At 41.7% G+C, this 17422-nt stretch overlaps 1 protein-coding gene across 1 annotated transcript in view; it reads left to right on the top strand.

The window, feature by feature from the left end:
• The window catches only part of myo15ab (myosin XVAb), a 136940-nt gene that overhangs the window by 53619 nt on the left and 65899 nt on the right, over window positions 1-17422 (top strand). The window contains exons 35-40 of the mRNA XM_061984205.1: window positions 50-156; window positions 7418-7596; window positions 10950-11022; window positions 11166-11357; window positions 15486-15565; window positions 15625-15698. Of these exons, the coding sequence (XP_061840189.1) occupies window positions 50-156; window positions 7418-7596; window positions 10950-11022; window positions 11166-11357; window positions 15486-15565; window positions 15625-15698 (705 nt within the window). The remainder of the gene's footprint in view (window positions 1-49; window positions 157-7417; window positions 7597-10949; window positions 11023-11165; window positions 11358-15485; window positions 15566-15624; window positions 15699-17422) is intronic.

The raw sequence follows: 17422 nt of genomic DNA, 5'->3' as shown, positions 1-17422 counted from the left end.
TTTTCTCCCCGCCGTTCCATCATCTCGTTCCGTGCTCCCCCTCTCGCAGGTGTGGAGGAACCCCAACGTGCTGAATTGTGAGCGGGGTTGGCTCCTGTTGTCCTCGTGTCTGTCCGCCTTCATTCCCTCTCCAAGGCTGGTCAAGCACCTGATCAAGTAATCACATTTTTTGAGTGCAACTACAAAACCCAAAACCAGTTAAGTTGAATATAAGGTGCAAATCCTTTTCAACTTATATTCAATTGAATAGACAAGATATTTAACATTCCAACTGGAAAACTTTGTTATTTTTTGCAAATATTAACTTAATTTGATGACTGCAACATGTTTCAAAAAAGTTGGCACATGGGCATTTTTACCACTGTGTTACATGGCCTTTCCTTTTAACAACACTCAGTAAACGTTTGGGAACTGAAGAGACCAATTTTTTAAACTTTTCAGGTGGAATTCTTTCCCATTCTTGCTTGATGTACAGCTTAAGTTGTTCAACAGTCCGGGGGTCTCCGTTGTGGTATTTTAGGCTTCATAATGCGCCACACATTTTCAATAGGAGACAGGTCTGGACTACAGGCAGGCCAGTCTAGTACCCGCACTTTTTTACTATGAAGCCACGTTGATGTAACACATGGCTTGGCATTGTCTTGCTGAAATAAGACTTTGTTTGGATGGCAACATATGTTGCTCCAAAACCTGTATGTACCTTTCAGCATTAATGGCGCCTTCACAGATGTGTAAGTTACCCATGTTTTGGGCACTAATACACCCCCATACCATCACAGATGCTGGCTTTTGGACTTTGCGCTTAGAACAATCCGGATGGTTCTTTTCCTCTTTGGTCCAGAGGACACAACTTCCACAGTTTCCAAAAACATTTTGGAATGTGGACTCGTCAGACCACAGAACACTTTTCCACTTTGCATCAGTCCATCTTAGATGAGCTCTGGCCCAGCGAAGCCGGCACGTTTCTGGGTGTTGTTAATAAATGGCTTTTGCGTTGCATTGTAGAGTTTTAACTTGCACTTACAGATGTAGCAACGAACTGTAGTTACTGACAGTGGTTTTCTGAAGTGTTCCTGAGCCCACGTGGTGATATCCTTTACACACTGATGTTGCTTTTTGATGCAGTACCGCCTGGGGGATCGAAGGTCCATCATGTCATCGCTTACGTGCAGTGATTTATCAAGATTCTCTGAACCTTTTGATGGTATTACCGACTGTAGATGGTGAAATCCCTAAATTCCTTGCAATGGCTGGTTGATAAATGTTGTTCTTAAACTGTTCGACAATTTTGTCACGCATTTGTTCACAAAGTGGTGACCCTCGCTCCATCCTTGTTTGTGAATGACGGAGCATTTCATGGAAGCTGCTTTTATACCTAATCATGGCACCCACCTGTTCCCAATTAGCCTGTTCACCTGTGGGATGTTCCAAATAAGTGTTTGATGAGCATACCTTAACTTTCTCTGTCTTTTTTGCCACTCGTGCCAGCTTTTTTGAAACACGTTGCAGGCATCAAATTCCAAATGAGCTAATATTTGCAAAAAATAACAAAGTTTACCTGTTGGAACTTTAAGTATCTTGTCTTTGCAGTCTATTCAATTGAATATAAATTGATAAGGATTAGCAAATCATTGTATTTTGTTTTTATTTACCATTTACACAACGTGCCAACTTCACTGGTTTTGGGTTTTGTAGAATGTTTTTTGATTGATTGAAACTTGTATTAGTAGATTGCACAGTACATATTCCGTACAATTGACCACTAAATGGTAACACTCGAATAAGTTTTTCAACTTGTTTAAGTCGGGGTCCACGTTAATCAATTCATGGTACTCAGCGGAGTCGCTGGCTTGTTTTTTATTTGCATTATACAACTACAAAACAACAAGAAAAAAAGAGCAACATAACAGGAAAAAGTTAATACTAAAAATTAAAATATATAGGGTTTTCCCAATCCGATACTGATATCGGATTCCGGTCCGATATCAGCAACAAAAACAAGTATCAGATTACAGTGTTGTCTCGAGTATCGCGGGGGTTCCGTTCCGCACTACTCGGCTACAAAAGGTAAACATGTTAGCAGGGATGTAACGATATGTAAACTCCATATTACGGTTATTGTGACCAATTTTAGCGATATTGTTGAATATGCTCAAAAAGTACTTATACACGCACTGAAATATTTAAATTTTTTTAGAGAACTAAAATAAATATCCAAAAAAACCATACTACTTTGCATGTTTTGTATTTCTTGTGTTTCTCCGATGAAAGAGTTCTGGCAGGCGTTGTGGTGTCCTACTCTGTTCAGCGGTCCTTGAACGCACCTGCGTGCCATATTCCGCCGAGTACAGATCGATCGCCCCGTTTTAAGAGAGCACAGCTTGTAGGTTGCTCAGACAGTAATGTGTTTGCGTGAGTTTAGATTGTGGAATGTCCTTTCTTAGTGGGGAAAGATATTAATGTCTCTTGTATTCATGTTAGCACATACGCGAACAAGCTGGCCTCAGTCCGTCCGAGAGTTTCTCAAAGTGCAGTTGTCAATCACGGATTTTTTTTTGTCATTTTTATTTAAACATTAACCGTCGAGAGCTTTACCACAGTTATCATTATTATTAGCGTTACGTCCCTACATCAATCAATCAATCAATCAATGTTTATTTATATAGCCCTAAATCACAAGTGTCTCAAAGGGCTGCACAAGCCACGACGACTTCCTCGGTTTAGATCCCACATAAGGGCAAGGAAAAACTCGACCCAGTGGGATGACAATGAGAAACCTTGGAGAGGACCGCAGATGTGGGCGACCCCCCTCCCCCTCTAGGAGAGACGGTCCAATGGACGTGGAGTGGGTCTAGCATAATATTGTGAAAGTCCAGTCCATAGTGGATCTAACATAATAGTGAGAGTCCAGTCCATAGTGGATCTAACATAATAGTGAGAGTCCAGTCCATAGTGGATCTAACATAATAGTGAGAGTCCAGTCCATAGTGGATCTAACATAATAGTGAGAGTCCAGTCCATAGTGGATCTAACATAATAGTGTGAGAGTCCAGTCCATAGTGGATCTAACATAATAGTGTGAGAGTCCAGTCCATAGTGGATCCAACATAATAGTGAGCGTCCAGTCCATAGTGGATCTAACATAATAGTGTGAGAGTTCAGTCCATAGTGGATCTAACATAATAGTGTGAGAGTCCAGTCCATAGTGGATCTAACATAATATTGTGAGAGTCCAGTCCATAGTGGATCTAACATAATAGTGTGAGTCCAGTCCATAGTGGATCTAACATAATAGTGTGAGAGTCCAGTCCATAGTGGATCCAACATAATAGTGAGAGTCCAGTCCATAGTGGATCTAACATAATAGTGTGAGTCCAGTCCATAGTGGATCTAACATAATAGTGTGAGTCCAGTCCATAGTGGATCTAACATAATAGTGTGAGAGTCCAGTCCATAGTGGAGCTAACATAATAGTGTGAGAGTCCAGTCCATAGTGGAGCTAACATGATAGTGTGAGAGTCCAGTCCATAGTGGAGCTAACATAATAGTGAGAGTCCAGTCCATAGTGGATCTAACATAATATTGTGAAAGTCCAGTCCATAGTGGATCTAACGTAATAGAGAGAGTCCAGTCCATAGTGGATCTAACATAATAGTGAGAGTCCAGTCCATAGTGGATCTAACATAATAGTGTGAGAGTCCAGTCCATAGTGGATCTAACATAATAGTGAGAGTCCAGTCCATAGTGGATCTAACATAATGGTGTGAGAGTCCAGTCCATAGTGGATCTAACATAATAGTGAGAGTCCAGTCCATAGTGGATCTAACATAATATTGTGAGAGTCCAGTCCATAGTGGATCTAACATAATAGTGTGAGTCCAGTCCATAGTGGATCTAACATAATAGTGTGAGTCCAGTCCATAGTGGATCTAACATAATAGTGTGAGAGTCCAGTCCATAGTGGAGCTAACATAATAGTGTGAGAGTCCAGTCCATAGTGGAGCTAACATAATAGTGTGAGAGTCCAGTCCATAGTGGATCTAACATAATAGTGAGAGTCCAGTCCATAGTGGATCTAACATAATATTGTGAAAGTCCAGTCCATAGTGGATCTAACGTAATAGTGAGAGTCCAGTCCATAGTGGATCTAACATAATAGTGTGAGAGTCCAGTCCATAGTGGATCTAACATAATAGTGAGAGTCCAGTCCATAGTGGATCTAACATAATGGTGTGAGAGTCCAGTCCATAGTGGATCTAACATAATAGTGAGAGTCCAGTCCATAGTGGATCTAACATAATAGTGTGAGAGTCCAGTCCATAGTGGATCTAACGTAATAGTGAGAGTCCAGTCCATAGTGGATCTAACATGATAGTGTGAGAGTCCAGTCCATAGTGGATCTAACATAATAGTGAGAGTCCAGTCCATAGTGGATCTAACATAATATTGTGAGAGTCCAGTCCATAGTGGATCTAACATAATAGTGTGAGAGTCCAGTCCATAGTGGATCTAACATAATATTGTGAAAGTCCAGTCCATAGTGGATCTAACGTAATAGAGAGAGTCCAGTCCATAGTGGATCTAACATAATAGTGAGAGTCCAGTCCATAGTGGATCTAACATAATAGTGTGAGAGTCCAGTCCATAGTGGATCTAACATAATAGTGAGAGTCCAGTCCATAGTGGATCTAACATAATGGTGTGAGAGTCCAGTCCATAGTGGATCTAACATAATAGTGAGAGTCCAGTCCATAGTGGATCTAACATAATATTGTGAGAGTCCAGTCCATAGTGGATCTAACATAATAGTGTGAGTCCAGTCCATAGTGGATCTAACATAATAGTGTGAGAGTCCAGTCCATAGTGGATCCAACATAATAGTGAGAGTCCAGTCCATAGTGGATCTAACATAATGGTGTGAGAGTCCAGTCCATAGTGGATCTAACATAATAGTGAGAGTCCAGTCCATAGTGGATCTAACATAATATTGTGAGAGTCCAGTCCATAGTGGATCTAACATAATAGTGTGAGTCCAGTCCATAGTGGATCTAACATAATAGTGTGAGAGTCCAGTCCATAGTGGATCCAACATAATAGTGAGAGTCCAGTCCATAGTGGATCTAACATAATAGTGTGAGTCCAGTCCATAGTGGATCTAACATAATAGTGTGAGTCCAGTCCATAGTGGATCTAACATAATAGTGTGAGAGTCCAGTCCATAGTGGAGCTAACATAATAGTGTGAGAGTCCAGTCCATAGTGGATCTAACATAATAGTGTGAGAGTCCAGTCCATAGTGGATCTAACATAATAGTGAGAGTCCAGTCCATAGTGGATCTAACATAATATTGTGAAAGTCCAGTCCATAGTGGATCTAACGTAATAGTGAGAGTCCAGTCCATAGTGGATCTAACATAATAGTGGGAGTCCAGTCCATAGTGGATCTAACATAATAGTGTGAGAGTCCAGTCCATAGTGGATCTAACATAATAGTGAGAGTCCAGTCCATAGTGGATCTAACATGATAGTGTGAGAGTCCAGTCCATAGTGGATCTAACATAATAGTGAGAGTCCAGTCCATAGTGGATCTAACATAATAGTGAGAGTCCAGTCCATAGTGGATCTAACATAATAGTGAGAGTCCAGTCCATAGTGGATCTAACATAATAGTGAGAGTCCAGTCCATAGTGGATCTAACATAATAGTGTGAGAGTCCAGTCCATAGTGGATCTAACATAATAGTGAGAGTCCAGTCCACAGAGGGGCCAGCAGGACATCATCTTGAGTGGAGACAGGTCAGCATCGCTGAGATGTCCCCAACTGATGCACGGCTGAGTGGTCCACCCCGGGTCCCGACTTTGGACAGCTAGCGCATCATCTGTGGTCACCGAATCTGAATAAAAGAGACTGCAGATCAACTGGTCTAAAAAGAGGGTCTATTTAAAGGCTAGAGTATACAAATGAGTTTTAAGATGGGACTTAAATGCTTCTACTGAGGTAGCATCTCTAACTGTTACCGGAAGAGTACTGGAGCCCGAATAGAAAACGCTCTATAGCCCGCAGACTTTTTTTTGCTAATGCTGTAAGCTTTGAGGAGCCAGCAGCTAAACAACAGCCAAGCACACAATAGCACGCAAGCCAGTGTACTTAATTGAACGATATTGCATTCTGAAAGAATACATTTGTCAACATAAACAAGTATCAAATAACTAACTATAGTTGCATATTACTTACTCATACAAAGTCTCCAAGGCAGAAATGTATTGGAAAGTATCCAGTAACAAACGTGTTTTGCATCAATTACCACCCCACTTCAACTTAAAGACAGCATAAAACCATTCCAGACGGTTGATAATTAGAGATGTCCGATAATATCGGCAGTCCGATATTATCGGCCGATAAATGCTTTAAAATGTAATATCGGAAATTATCGGTATCTGTTTCAAAAAGTAACATTTTATGACTTTTTAAAACGCCGCTGTGTACACGAACGTAGGGAGAAGTACAGAGCGCCAATAAACCTTAAAGGCACTGCCTTTGCGTGCCGGCCCATTCACATAATACCTACGGCTTTTCACACACACAAGTGAATGCAAATCATACTTGGTCAACAGCCATACAGGTCACACTGAGGGTGGCCGTATAAACAAGTTTAACACTGTTACAAATATGCGCCACACTGTGAACCCACACCAAACAAGAATGAGAAACACATTTCGGGAGAACATCCGCACCGTAACACAACAGAACAAATACCCAGAACCCCTTGCAGCACTAACTCTTCCGGGATGTTACAATATACACCCGCCGCTACTCCCCACCTCAACCCCCCCATGCTCTCTCAGGGAGAGCATGTCCCAAATTCCAAGCTGCTGTTTTGAGGCATGTTAAAAAAAATAATGCACTTTGTGACTTCAATAAAAAATATGGCAGTGCCATGTTGGCCTTTTTTTCCATAACTTGAGTTGATTTATTTTGGAAAACCTTGTTACATTGTTTAATGCATCCAGCGGGGCATCACAAGAAAATTAGGCATAATAATGTGTTAATTCCACGACTGTATATATCGGTATTAGTTGATATCGGTATCGGTAATTAAAAGTTGGACAATATCGGATATCGGCAAAAAAGCCATTATCGGACATCTCTATTGATAATGAATAGGTTTGTATATTTTCAGTTATAACACACCATAAAAGTTCTGCAGTATTTTGTATGTGCAAAATCAATAGAATATATAATTTCTCAGCAAATCAACATGGATTGGTTGTAGCCTGTTTACAACATTTTTGGTTGTTTATGTAGTTTTACATCATCCTGCTAACTCACTAACGATTTACAACTCAATGTTTGTTTCATGCTAAATTATTATTATTTTTTATTCTATTGACGTAATCTACTTTGGTGTTTGTCTGCAGGTTCGTGTCGGACTACGGCCCGGAAGGCTACGACTCGGTGTGTCAGCGCCGTCTGCTCCAGGCCATGCAGGGGCGGAGCGCGGGGCCGGAACACGTGCGCACGTACCCGCCCTGCCTGCTGGAGTGGACCGCCAACCGCAAGCGAGCGCACACGGTCCTGCACGTGCACTGTTTCGATGGTGAGGCAGAGAATCTCTTTTAGGAACTAACAATATTGATAACTAGGAGTGTCGATTTTCGAATCAATCGCGATTCTTATGTCTAACAATTCTTAATCGATTAAAAAAATCATATGTACAGTACAGGCCAAAAGTTTGGACACACCTTCTCATTCAATGTGTTTTCTTTATTTTCATAACAATTTACATTGTAGATTGTCACTGAAGGCATCACAACTATGAATGAACACATGTGGAGTTATGTACTTAACAAAACAAATGTGAAATAACTTTTTTTTTAATATATTTATTTATGCACCATGACTAGGGAAGGTTGTTTGCATTGGGTGATATAGGTATGTGTTAATTAGGGGCACGATTAAAAGTAATTCACCTGAAATTCTCACGTTATATATGGCAACACAATACCAGCATCAATAGAAAATCGTAAAACTAATGTAATCTACCTGCGGGTAAAAATCTTTAATAAACCCATGACGTCTAACAGGCCAAATTGGTTACTGTCAGGTTCAAACACTGATGACATCTATTAAACAAGACAAGAGGCAAAGAATTAAACAGAGACAGAATTCAATTTGGCTCAATATTGAGGAGAGTCGCCTGGACACTGTACAAGTCTCAGCACGCTCTGGCGAAAGATTGTACGACTCGTTCTTTTATTTGACTTTCCCTGACCACATGACCACAGCTGCTTCCAAAAGGGAAGTGGGTCGTAAACAGCGTTGCCTTTGGTTACAGAACAGTTCAAAAGAAAATGGCGCAAACACTTTACGGAAAAGGTCGTAAAACAGTTCAAAGAAGAGGTTCGTAAAAGAGTTCAAAGAGAGGTTCGTAAAACAGTTGAAAAAAGAGGTCGCCTGGAGGGGATTCTGGTCCTGCTTCCTCTTCGCTTTTGTCGTTCTTGGGTCAGACAATATCTTTCTGTTTGATTACAATACTTGAAAGAAACAGGAACACCTTCATGTGGAGTTTTACGAGCCTTACTCTTGGTATGTTCCAAAGACAGCTTTTGCTTCTCACCAGGCACTCAATGTAACACAAAGTTTTTGTGATAACTTAGAAACAATTATTCTAACAGTACGTCGGCACACCGCGAGCCGTAGTTTGGACAAACTAAACTAACAAGTAAAAAACTGTAAATCTTTATTCATTAATCTTTATTGTTATTCTGTTTGTTCCTGGTGCCCAAAATAGGATCCACAAAGGCACTCCGAGGTAGATTAAAAAAAATCTCTGAAATCTTCTCGAAAGTCTTTTTAAAAGAGTGGACGCTGTTATATTTGCAAAGACGTTCTTACTTGCTGTCCGTGTCGCCTGCTGGCAAGTGGGCAACCACAAAGTTCTGTCTGGTCTCTTTCTGCTACCTTCAGGGCTCCTTTTGGGACGCCGTCTTGCTCTCGTCTCAAAACATGGCCAAATTAAAACCTTTTCCACGCGGTCTCGCTGACATCTTGCCAATGGATCTGTATTTGATACCTCGTTAGGCCAAAGAATGTGACAGATTCCTCTCAAAACTCTTGGTGTGGAAGACTGACAGTTGGCACATGTCACTTGCTGTCATTCTCCAGCGTTCTGCACCACGCATGGAACGCAGCTCTGGGATAACTTCACTTTTGTCTTGCTTTTATATTACAGAGATTCCCAAATCTATATATTCAACCTTGTGAAATACTTTTCTGACTTTGTTGATTCTGGTTTTCATAGCAATGCGTACTCGCGACATAGGTGAACTCATTTGTTGTTGGTAAGGCGTGTCCATACATATCAGGGGTGTCTAAACTTTTTCCACTGAAAAATGATAATAATAATAATAGATTTTATTTGTTAAAATCACTTTACATTGAGTAAACAACCTCAAAGTGCTACAGTGTATTAAAAACAAAAACAAATAAAAAGATAATACAAAATAAAATACTAGAACAGCCAAATAGCTAGAACTAGTATGCATATATCTAAAAAAAAAGACTTTTTAAAAAGAAGGGTTTTTAAGCCTTTTTTAAAAGCATCCACAGTCTGTGGTGCCCTCAGGTGGTCAGGGAGAGCGTTCCACAGACTGGGAGCGGCGGAGCAGAAAGTCTGTGGAGGCCAATTTGATATTTTTTTTATATTAATTTTCAAAACCAATACAATATTTGTTGTAACTATTAGAGCAGGGTTGTCCAACCTACCGCCGGCGTCTTCAATTAAAAGTCAAATTGTACTTTAATGCTTTACAGTGATCTTGTGGACATTAATAGATATTTTATCACGCTATGAATGATATGAAGCACAGCATTTACCTATATGACTCATTTCAAACAACCTTCCATAGTCATGGTGCAAAAGGAAAAAACATAACCAACACACATTGCTAACAGACATGGTCACACTTAACACAATGTAACACTATTTGTGGATCGTATTAAAAAAGAGTCTTTGCACCATAAAAATATTATAATTACACCATTACAAATTACTTATATGACCCAATGCAAACAACCTTCCCTAGTCATGTTGAAAAAAATAAATTATAATCTAAAAAAAATCACACAAAATGTCAACACACATGTTCACAAATAACACAACCTGCTCATTGAAATTTGTGGACATTATGAACAATGTTCAAGCACCATTAAAAAAAAATAAAAAAAATTACACCCATTTAAATCCATTACAAAGCATGATGGGAAAATGCTAAACTCTCGCCACACTTATCCATGTTTGGCACATTTCAGCTGCTTGATATTTCTGATTGATTACAAAACTTTAAGAATGTTGTCACGGTAGTAAACAAGGTAGGAGTCCAAATTTCTCATACTCTTTAATATACAATTATATAAATGATTACCGTATTTTTTGGACTATAAGTCACCGTTTTTTTCATAGTTTGGCCGGGCTCCAGTGCGATTTATATGTTTTTTTCCTTCTTTATTATGCATTTTCGGCAGGTGCGACTTATACTCCGAAAAATACGGTAATTTTATAACCACATGTATGTATGTATGTATATATATATATATATATATATATATATATATATATATATATATATATATATATATATATACATATACACACATTTATAAAGTTACATTACATGCAGTCAGCTTTCGACCTGCCTTTTGCTTGCCGTCTCTGCATCCCGGGGTCAAGATCATCACAGCCTTGACACATTCCAAGCTCCTCTAGACTAACGCTCACACCCAAACGCATGAAATGCTGGCATTGTTGAACACGAGTATCCAACATCCATGAGTCCGAAAAGACGAAATTCATCTTAGGTTCCCGTTAAGACGTTTGGTGTAAACTATCTAAAAGTTGATGAAATAATATTTGCCTCCGCCATTCTGTCAATCTGCAAAATTGTCCCCCAGGTGTGTCCGTCCTTTGTCCCGTGCACTCGTGGACTAGAGGGGAGGAGATGGCCAGAGACATCCTACAACACAGGTAAAAAGACTTGATTTATCTTAAGGAGTGTGTGTGTGAACGTGTGTGTGTGTGTGTGTGTGTGTGTGTGTGTGTGTGTGTGTGTGTGTGTGTGTGTGTGTGTGTGTGTGTGTGTGTGTGTGTGTGTGTGTGTGTGTTCATAGGGGTGTGACGGAGGGTCGTCGGGGGTGGTCCATGCTGCTAAAGGAGGCGGCCCAGTTGGTGGAACTAGAGGGGTCAGACTATGTCCTGGACCTTATGTCAGACTTGGAGCTCCCGGCGGACTTTCCTAAACACAGCAGCTACTTCATCATCTCTGCACAGGATCCAGGCCGAGTCAGGCCCAATGCTAGCATGTAGGACACACACACACTCACACACACACACGCACACACACACACACACACACACACACACACACACACACACACACACACACACACATTCTTGTATTTATTACCTTCTTGGGCCTCAGAAAAAGGCCTACCTCTTTAGGACCACGCTTTCTAGATATATTAAGATTTGTATTTACAACATTAATAATATATACAAACTATGCAAATATAAAAAAGGTGAAGTGAATTATATTTATATAGCGCTTTTCTCTAGTGACTCAAAGCGCTTTTCCATAGTGAAACCCAATATCTAAGTTACATTTAAACCAGTGTGGGTGGCACTGGAAGCAGGTGGGTAAAGTGTCTTGCCCAAGGACACAACGGCAGTGACTAGGATGGCGGAAGCGGGGATCGTACCTGGAACCCTCAAGTTGCTGGCACGGCCACTCTACCAATCGAGCTATACCGCCCCCTAAAAGGTCAATCAATCATCCATCCATCCATCCATCTTCTTCCGCTTATCCGAGGTTGGGTCGCGGGGGCAGCAGCCTAAGCAGGGACGCCCAGACTTCCTTCTCCTCAGCCACTTTGTCCAGCTCCTCCCGGGGGATCCCGAGGCGTTCCCAGGCCAGCCGGGAGACATAGTCTTCCCAATGTGTCCTGGGTCTTCCCCGCGGCCTCCTACCAGTCGGACGTGCCCTAAACACCTCCCTAGGGAGGCGTTCGGGTGGCATCCTGACCAGATGCCCGAACCACCTCATCTGGCTCCTCTCGATGTGGAGGAGCAGCGGCTTTACTTTGAGCTCCCCCCGGATGACAGAGCTTCTCACCCTATTTCTAAGGGAGAGCCCCGCCACCCGGCTGAGGAAACTCATTTCGGCCGCTTGCACCCGTGATCTTGTCCTTTCGGTCATGACCCAAAGCTCATGACCATAGGTGAGGATGGGAACGTAGATCGACCGGTAAATTGAGAGCTTTGCCTTCCGGCTCAGCTCCTTCTTCACCACAACGGATCGATACAGCGTCCGCATTACTGAAGACGCCGCACCGATCCGCCTGTCGATCTCACAATCCACTCTTCCCTCACTCGTGAACAAGACTCCGAGGTACTTGAACTCCTCCACTTGGGGCAAGATCTCCTCCCCAACCCAGAGATGGCACTCCACCCTTTTCCGGGCGAGAACCATGGGCTCGGACTTAAAGGTGCTGATTCTCATCCCAGTCGCTTCACACAATCGGCTGCGAACCGATCCAGTGAGAGCTGAAGATCCTGGCCAGATGAAGCCATCAGGACCACATCATCTGCAAAAAGCAGAGACCTAATCCTGCAGCCACCAAACCAGATCCCCTCAACGCCCTGACTGCGCCTAGAAATTCTGTCCATAAAAGTTATGAACAGAATCGGTGACAAAGGGCAGCCTTGGCGGAGTCCAACCCTCACTGGAAACGTGTCCGACTTACTGCCGGCAATGCGGACCAAGCTCTGGCACTGAGCATACAGGGAGCGGACTGCCACAATCAGACAGTCCGATACCCCATACTCTCTGAGCATTCCCCACAGGACTTCCCGAGGGACACGGTCGAGTGCCTTCTCCAAGTCCACAAAACACATGTAGACTGGTTGGGCAAATTCCCATGCACCCTCAAGGACCCTGCCGAGAGTATAGAGCTGGTCCACAGTTCCACGACCAGGACGAAAACCACACTGTTCCTCCTGAATCCGGGGTTCGACTATCCGGCGTAGCCTCCTCTCCAGTACACCCGAATAGACCTTACCGGGAAGGCTGAGGAGTGTGATCCCACGATAGTTAGAACACACCCTCCGGTTCCCCTTCTTAAAGAGAGGAACCACCACCCCGGTCTGCCAGTCCAGAGGCACCGCCCCCGGTGTCCACGCGATGCTGCAGAGTCTTGTCAACCAATCAATCAATGTTTATTTATATAGCCCTAAATCACAAGTGTCTCAAAGGGCTGCACAAGCCACAACGACATCCTCGGTTCAGAGCCCACAAAAGGGCAAGGAAAAACTCACAATCCAGTGGGATGTCAATGTGAATGACTATGAGAAACCTTGGAGAGGACCACAGATGTGGGTGACACCCCTCCCCCTCCTCTAGGGAAGACCGGATGCAATGGACGTTGAGTGGGTCTGACATAATATTGTGAAAGTCCAGTCCATAGTGGATCTAACATAATAGTGAGAGTCCAGTCCATAGTGGATCTAACATAATAGTGAGAGTCCAGTCCATAGTGGATCTAACATAATAGTGTGAGAGTCCAGTCCATAGTGGATCTAACATAATAGTGAGAGTCCAGTCCATAGTGGATCTAACATAATAGTGAGAGTCCAGTCCATAGTGGATCTAACATAATAGTGAGAGTCCAGTCCATAGTGGATCTAACATAATAGTGAGAGTCCAGTCCGTAGTGGATCTAACATAATAGTGAGAGTCCAGTCCGTAGTGGATCTAACATAATAGTGAGAGTCCAGTCCATAGTGGATCTAACATAATAGTGAGAGTCCAGTCCATAGTGGATCTAACATAATATTGTGAAAGTCCAGTCCATAGTGGATGTAACATAATAGTGAGAGTCCAGTCCATAGTGGATATAACATAATGGTGTGAGAGTCCAGTCCATAGTGGATCTAACACAATAGTGTGAGAGTCCAGTCCATAGTGGATCTAACATAATAGTGAGAGTCCAGTCCATAGTGGACCTAACATAATAGTGAGAGTCCAGTCCATAGTGGATCTAACATAATAGTGAGAGTCCAGTCCATAGTGGATCTAACATAATAGTGAGAGTCCAGTCCGTAGTGGATCTAACATAATAGTGAGAGTCCAGTCCATAGTGGATCTAACATAATAGTGAGAGTCCAGTCCATAGTGGATCGAACATAATAGTAAGAGTCCAGTCCATAGTGGATCTAACATAATAGTAAGAGTCCAGTCCATAGTGGGGCCAGCAGGAAACCATCCCGAGCGGAGACAGGTCAGCAGCGCAGAGATGTCCCCAACCGATGCACAGGCGAATGGTCCACCCCGGGTCCCGACTCTGGACAGCCAGCACTTCATCCATGGCCACCGGACCTGTGCCCCCCCCCCTCCCCCAAACCCCCACTTACACAAGGGAGAGGGAGGGCAGAGGAGAAAAGAAAAGAAACGGCAGATCAACTGGTCTAAAAAGAGGGTCTATTTAAAGGCTAGAGTATACAAATGAGTTTTAAGATGGGACTTAAATGCTTCTACTGAGGTAGCATCTCTAACTGTTACCGGGAGGGCATTCCATAGTACTGGAGCCCGAACAGAAAACTCAAACGTAAGCTTTTAGTTAATTTTTTTATTTTTTATTTTGTAATTGGTTTCAAAGGGGGCGCATTTCAATTTCTTACACACACTTATTACATATGTTACTTGTTATTTCATATGTTGACCAGAGGGGGAGCACTTTTAAAACCGACACACAGTCAATTTGAAAAATCCCTCCTTTTTGGGACCACCCTCATTTTGATAGATTTCACCACCAGGGGTGCAAATGAGATCTCTATTTTTTGTTCTTTGTAGGCTGATGACAAAGGCGTCACGGACCACAGATGGCCCCTGTGTCGCACTTTGGGCAACCCAGCTGTAGAAGCTAACTGTTAATGGCCACTATAGTCTTAGTACCGTAGTGTATTTGTTCATCCAATGGTCACATATGTGACGCGGGTTGTCTTACGTCAGCACCGGAAGTCGTAAAATCAGCTTGTTCACCTGCCGGGTTTTTTCAGGGATGAATAGGGAAGTCCTTCTTTAGCTGCCGTCTTGTTTTATCGTATATTGCTGCCTTTGCACCTGTCAATGTTTACTTTTGTATGCACATTAAATCAACGAAAAATCCTGACTTCGGAGCAATGTTCACGGACTTTAGTATTTGGCTCTCTATTAGATGCAATGGTTTTCCGTATTGGGAGCATGATTGTGTTCCTAACTTGTTCACCGGTACTCATATAAAAAGGTACTTTTCCTTCTTGATGTCTCAAGAAGGGTAAAAATACAAGAACAAACACACACACACACACCATAATTATACCCTCATGAATAAGAACCAAATTTGATTTAAAAAATTGTTTTTTTATTCTAGTTTGTCTTTGTCACATTTCTGCAGAAGTCTGCTGGGCGGTGGGTTTGATGCCAACGACGATGTCTTATTGTCCGCCATAGCGTCTGACGGGTTCGCCAGCCAGGGTGAGCGTTTGAACACACACAGGTTTGATGGAGTCAGGTGTTAACGCTCCTCTCATCAGATGCCGAGCCTCCGCCAGGGATGGATCGTTATCTCGACAGCCTGTTTGACCCGGTTCTCTCCGAGGGGACTGCGGTGAGTTACCAAACACGCGGAACTCTTTCATACACTACAACATGCAGGAGGCCGTTTGACCTTTAACTTTAGGCTTTGGATCAATTTTGTCACAGTTTATAATAAGTACGCACTATTAAGCGTTCACAAAGCATTATTAAATACCAAAGTCATCATTTATATAGCATATTTCCGACATTGTTACTCATTAGTATGCAGTTTGTAAACAGTTAATTCTAAGAAAAATTCCTGCAGAAATTTTGATGGGCCTGCTATCTGTGCTGTGAACCTCAATTTAAGCTAAAAAGCTAGCATAAAACGTTAGCATGCTAACCCTAGCTTGATGACATAGGAAAAGTTGGCGAGCTTCAAAAATGGCGCAAGGTGTCAAAAGGCAAGGTTTTTTACTTTAAAACAAATAAAACTAGCTAAAATGTTAGCATGCTAACATTAGCATCCTCAACGTAGGAAAAGTTTAAATACTTGAAAATGCTTAAAAGCCACGATTGCTAGGTTTTTTTAACAAATACAATTTGTTGAATTGATAGCATAAAATGTTAGCATGCTAACGTTAACATGATGACGTAGGATAAGTTAGCCTTCTTCTAAGATAGCGCCAGGTGTCAAAAGCCATGATTTTCATGTTTAAATGAATAACATTATCTAAAATGCTAGCATAAAATGTTAGCATGCTAACCTGAGCTTGATGACATAGAAAAAGTTGGCGTTCTTCAAAAATGGCGCATGGTATCAAAAGGCAACGTTTATTAGGTTTAAACAAATTAAAATTAGCTAAAATGCTAGCGTAAAATGTTAGCATGCTAACATTAGCATGATAACATAGGAAAAGTCTAAATACTTGCAAATGGTTAAAAGCCATGACTGCTAGGTTTAAACACATACTTTTTGTTGAAATGATAGCATAAAACGTTAGCATGCTAACGTTAACATGATGACGTAGGATAAGTTAGCCTTCTTCTAAGATAGCGCCAGGTGTCAAAAGTCATGATTTTCATGTTTAAATGAATAAGATTATTTAAAATGCTAGCATAAAATGTTAACATGCTAACCTGAGCTTGATAACATAGGAAAAGTTGGCATTCTTCAAAAATGGCGCAAGTTATCAAAAGGCAACGTTTTTTAAGTTTAAACAAATACAATTTGCTAAAATGCTAGCGTAAAATGTTAGCATGCTAACATTAGCATGATAACATAGGAAAAGTCTAAATACTTGCAAATGGTTACAAGCCATGATTACTACGGTAGGTTTAAACACATACAATTTGTTGAAATGATAGCATAAAACGTTAGCATGCCATAGGATAAGTTAGCCTTCTTCTAAGATGGCGCCAGGTGTCAAAAGTCATGATTTTAATGTTTAAATGCTAACGTTAGCATGCTAACATTTTATGCTAGCATTTTAGATTCATTAAAACATGAAAACCATGGCTTTTGATACCTCATGCTGACTTTTCCCGTGTCATCATGCTAACGTTAGCATGTGTTGCGTCGGACCAGCTCTTCCTCCCAGGGAATCTAAGTTACTGGTCAATCCCAAGTTCTTTCGATGATACATACAGGTATGCTGAGTAAGAAGGACCATCAAGACAGAATTGGAATATTTTCAAGTTTTATTGAAATTTCAGGAAATCAACTTAACCAATACATTCATATCTGCTACTCTAGTTGATCTGGCATTCCAACGGAAAAAACAACTCCTTTGCACAAAAAGAAAACCCCCATCT

This window comes from Nerophis lumbriciformis, linkage group LG25 (assembly GCF_033978685.3).
Source record: "Nerophis lumbriciformis linkage group LG25, RoL_Nlum_v2.1, whole genome shotgun sequence".
In the NCBI taxonomy this organism is placed as follows: Eukaryota; Metazoa; Chordata; class Actinopteri; order Syngnathiformes; family Syngnathidae; genus Nerophis; species Nerophis lumbriciformis.
The sequence above is the reverse complement of the archived record's forward strand: the minus strand, read 5'-3'. Positions and strand labels throughout refer to the sequence as shown.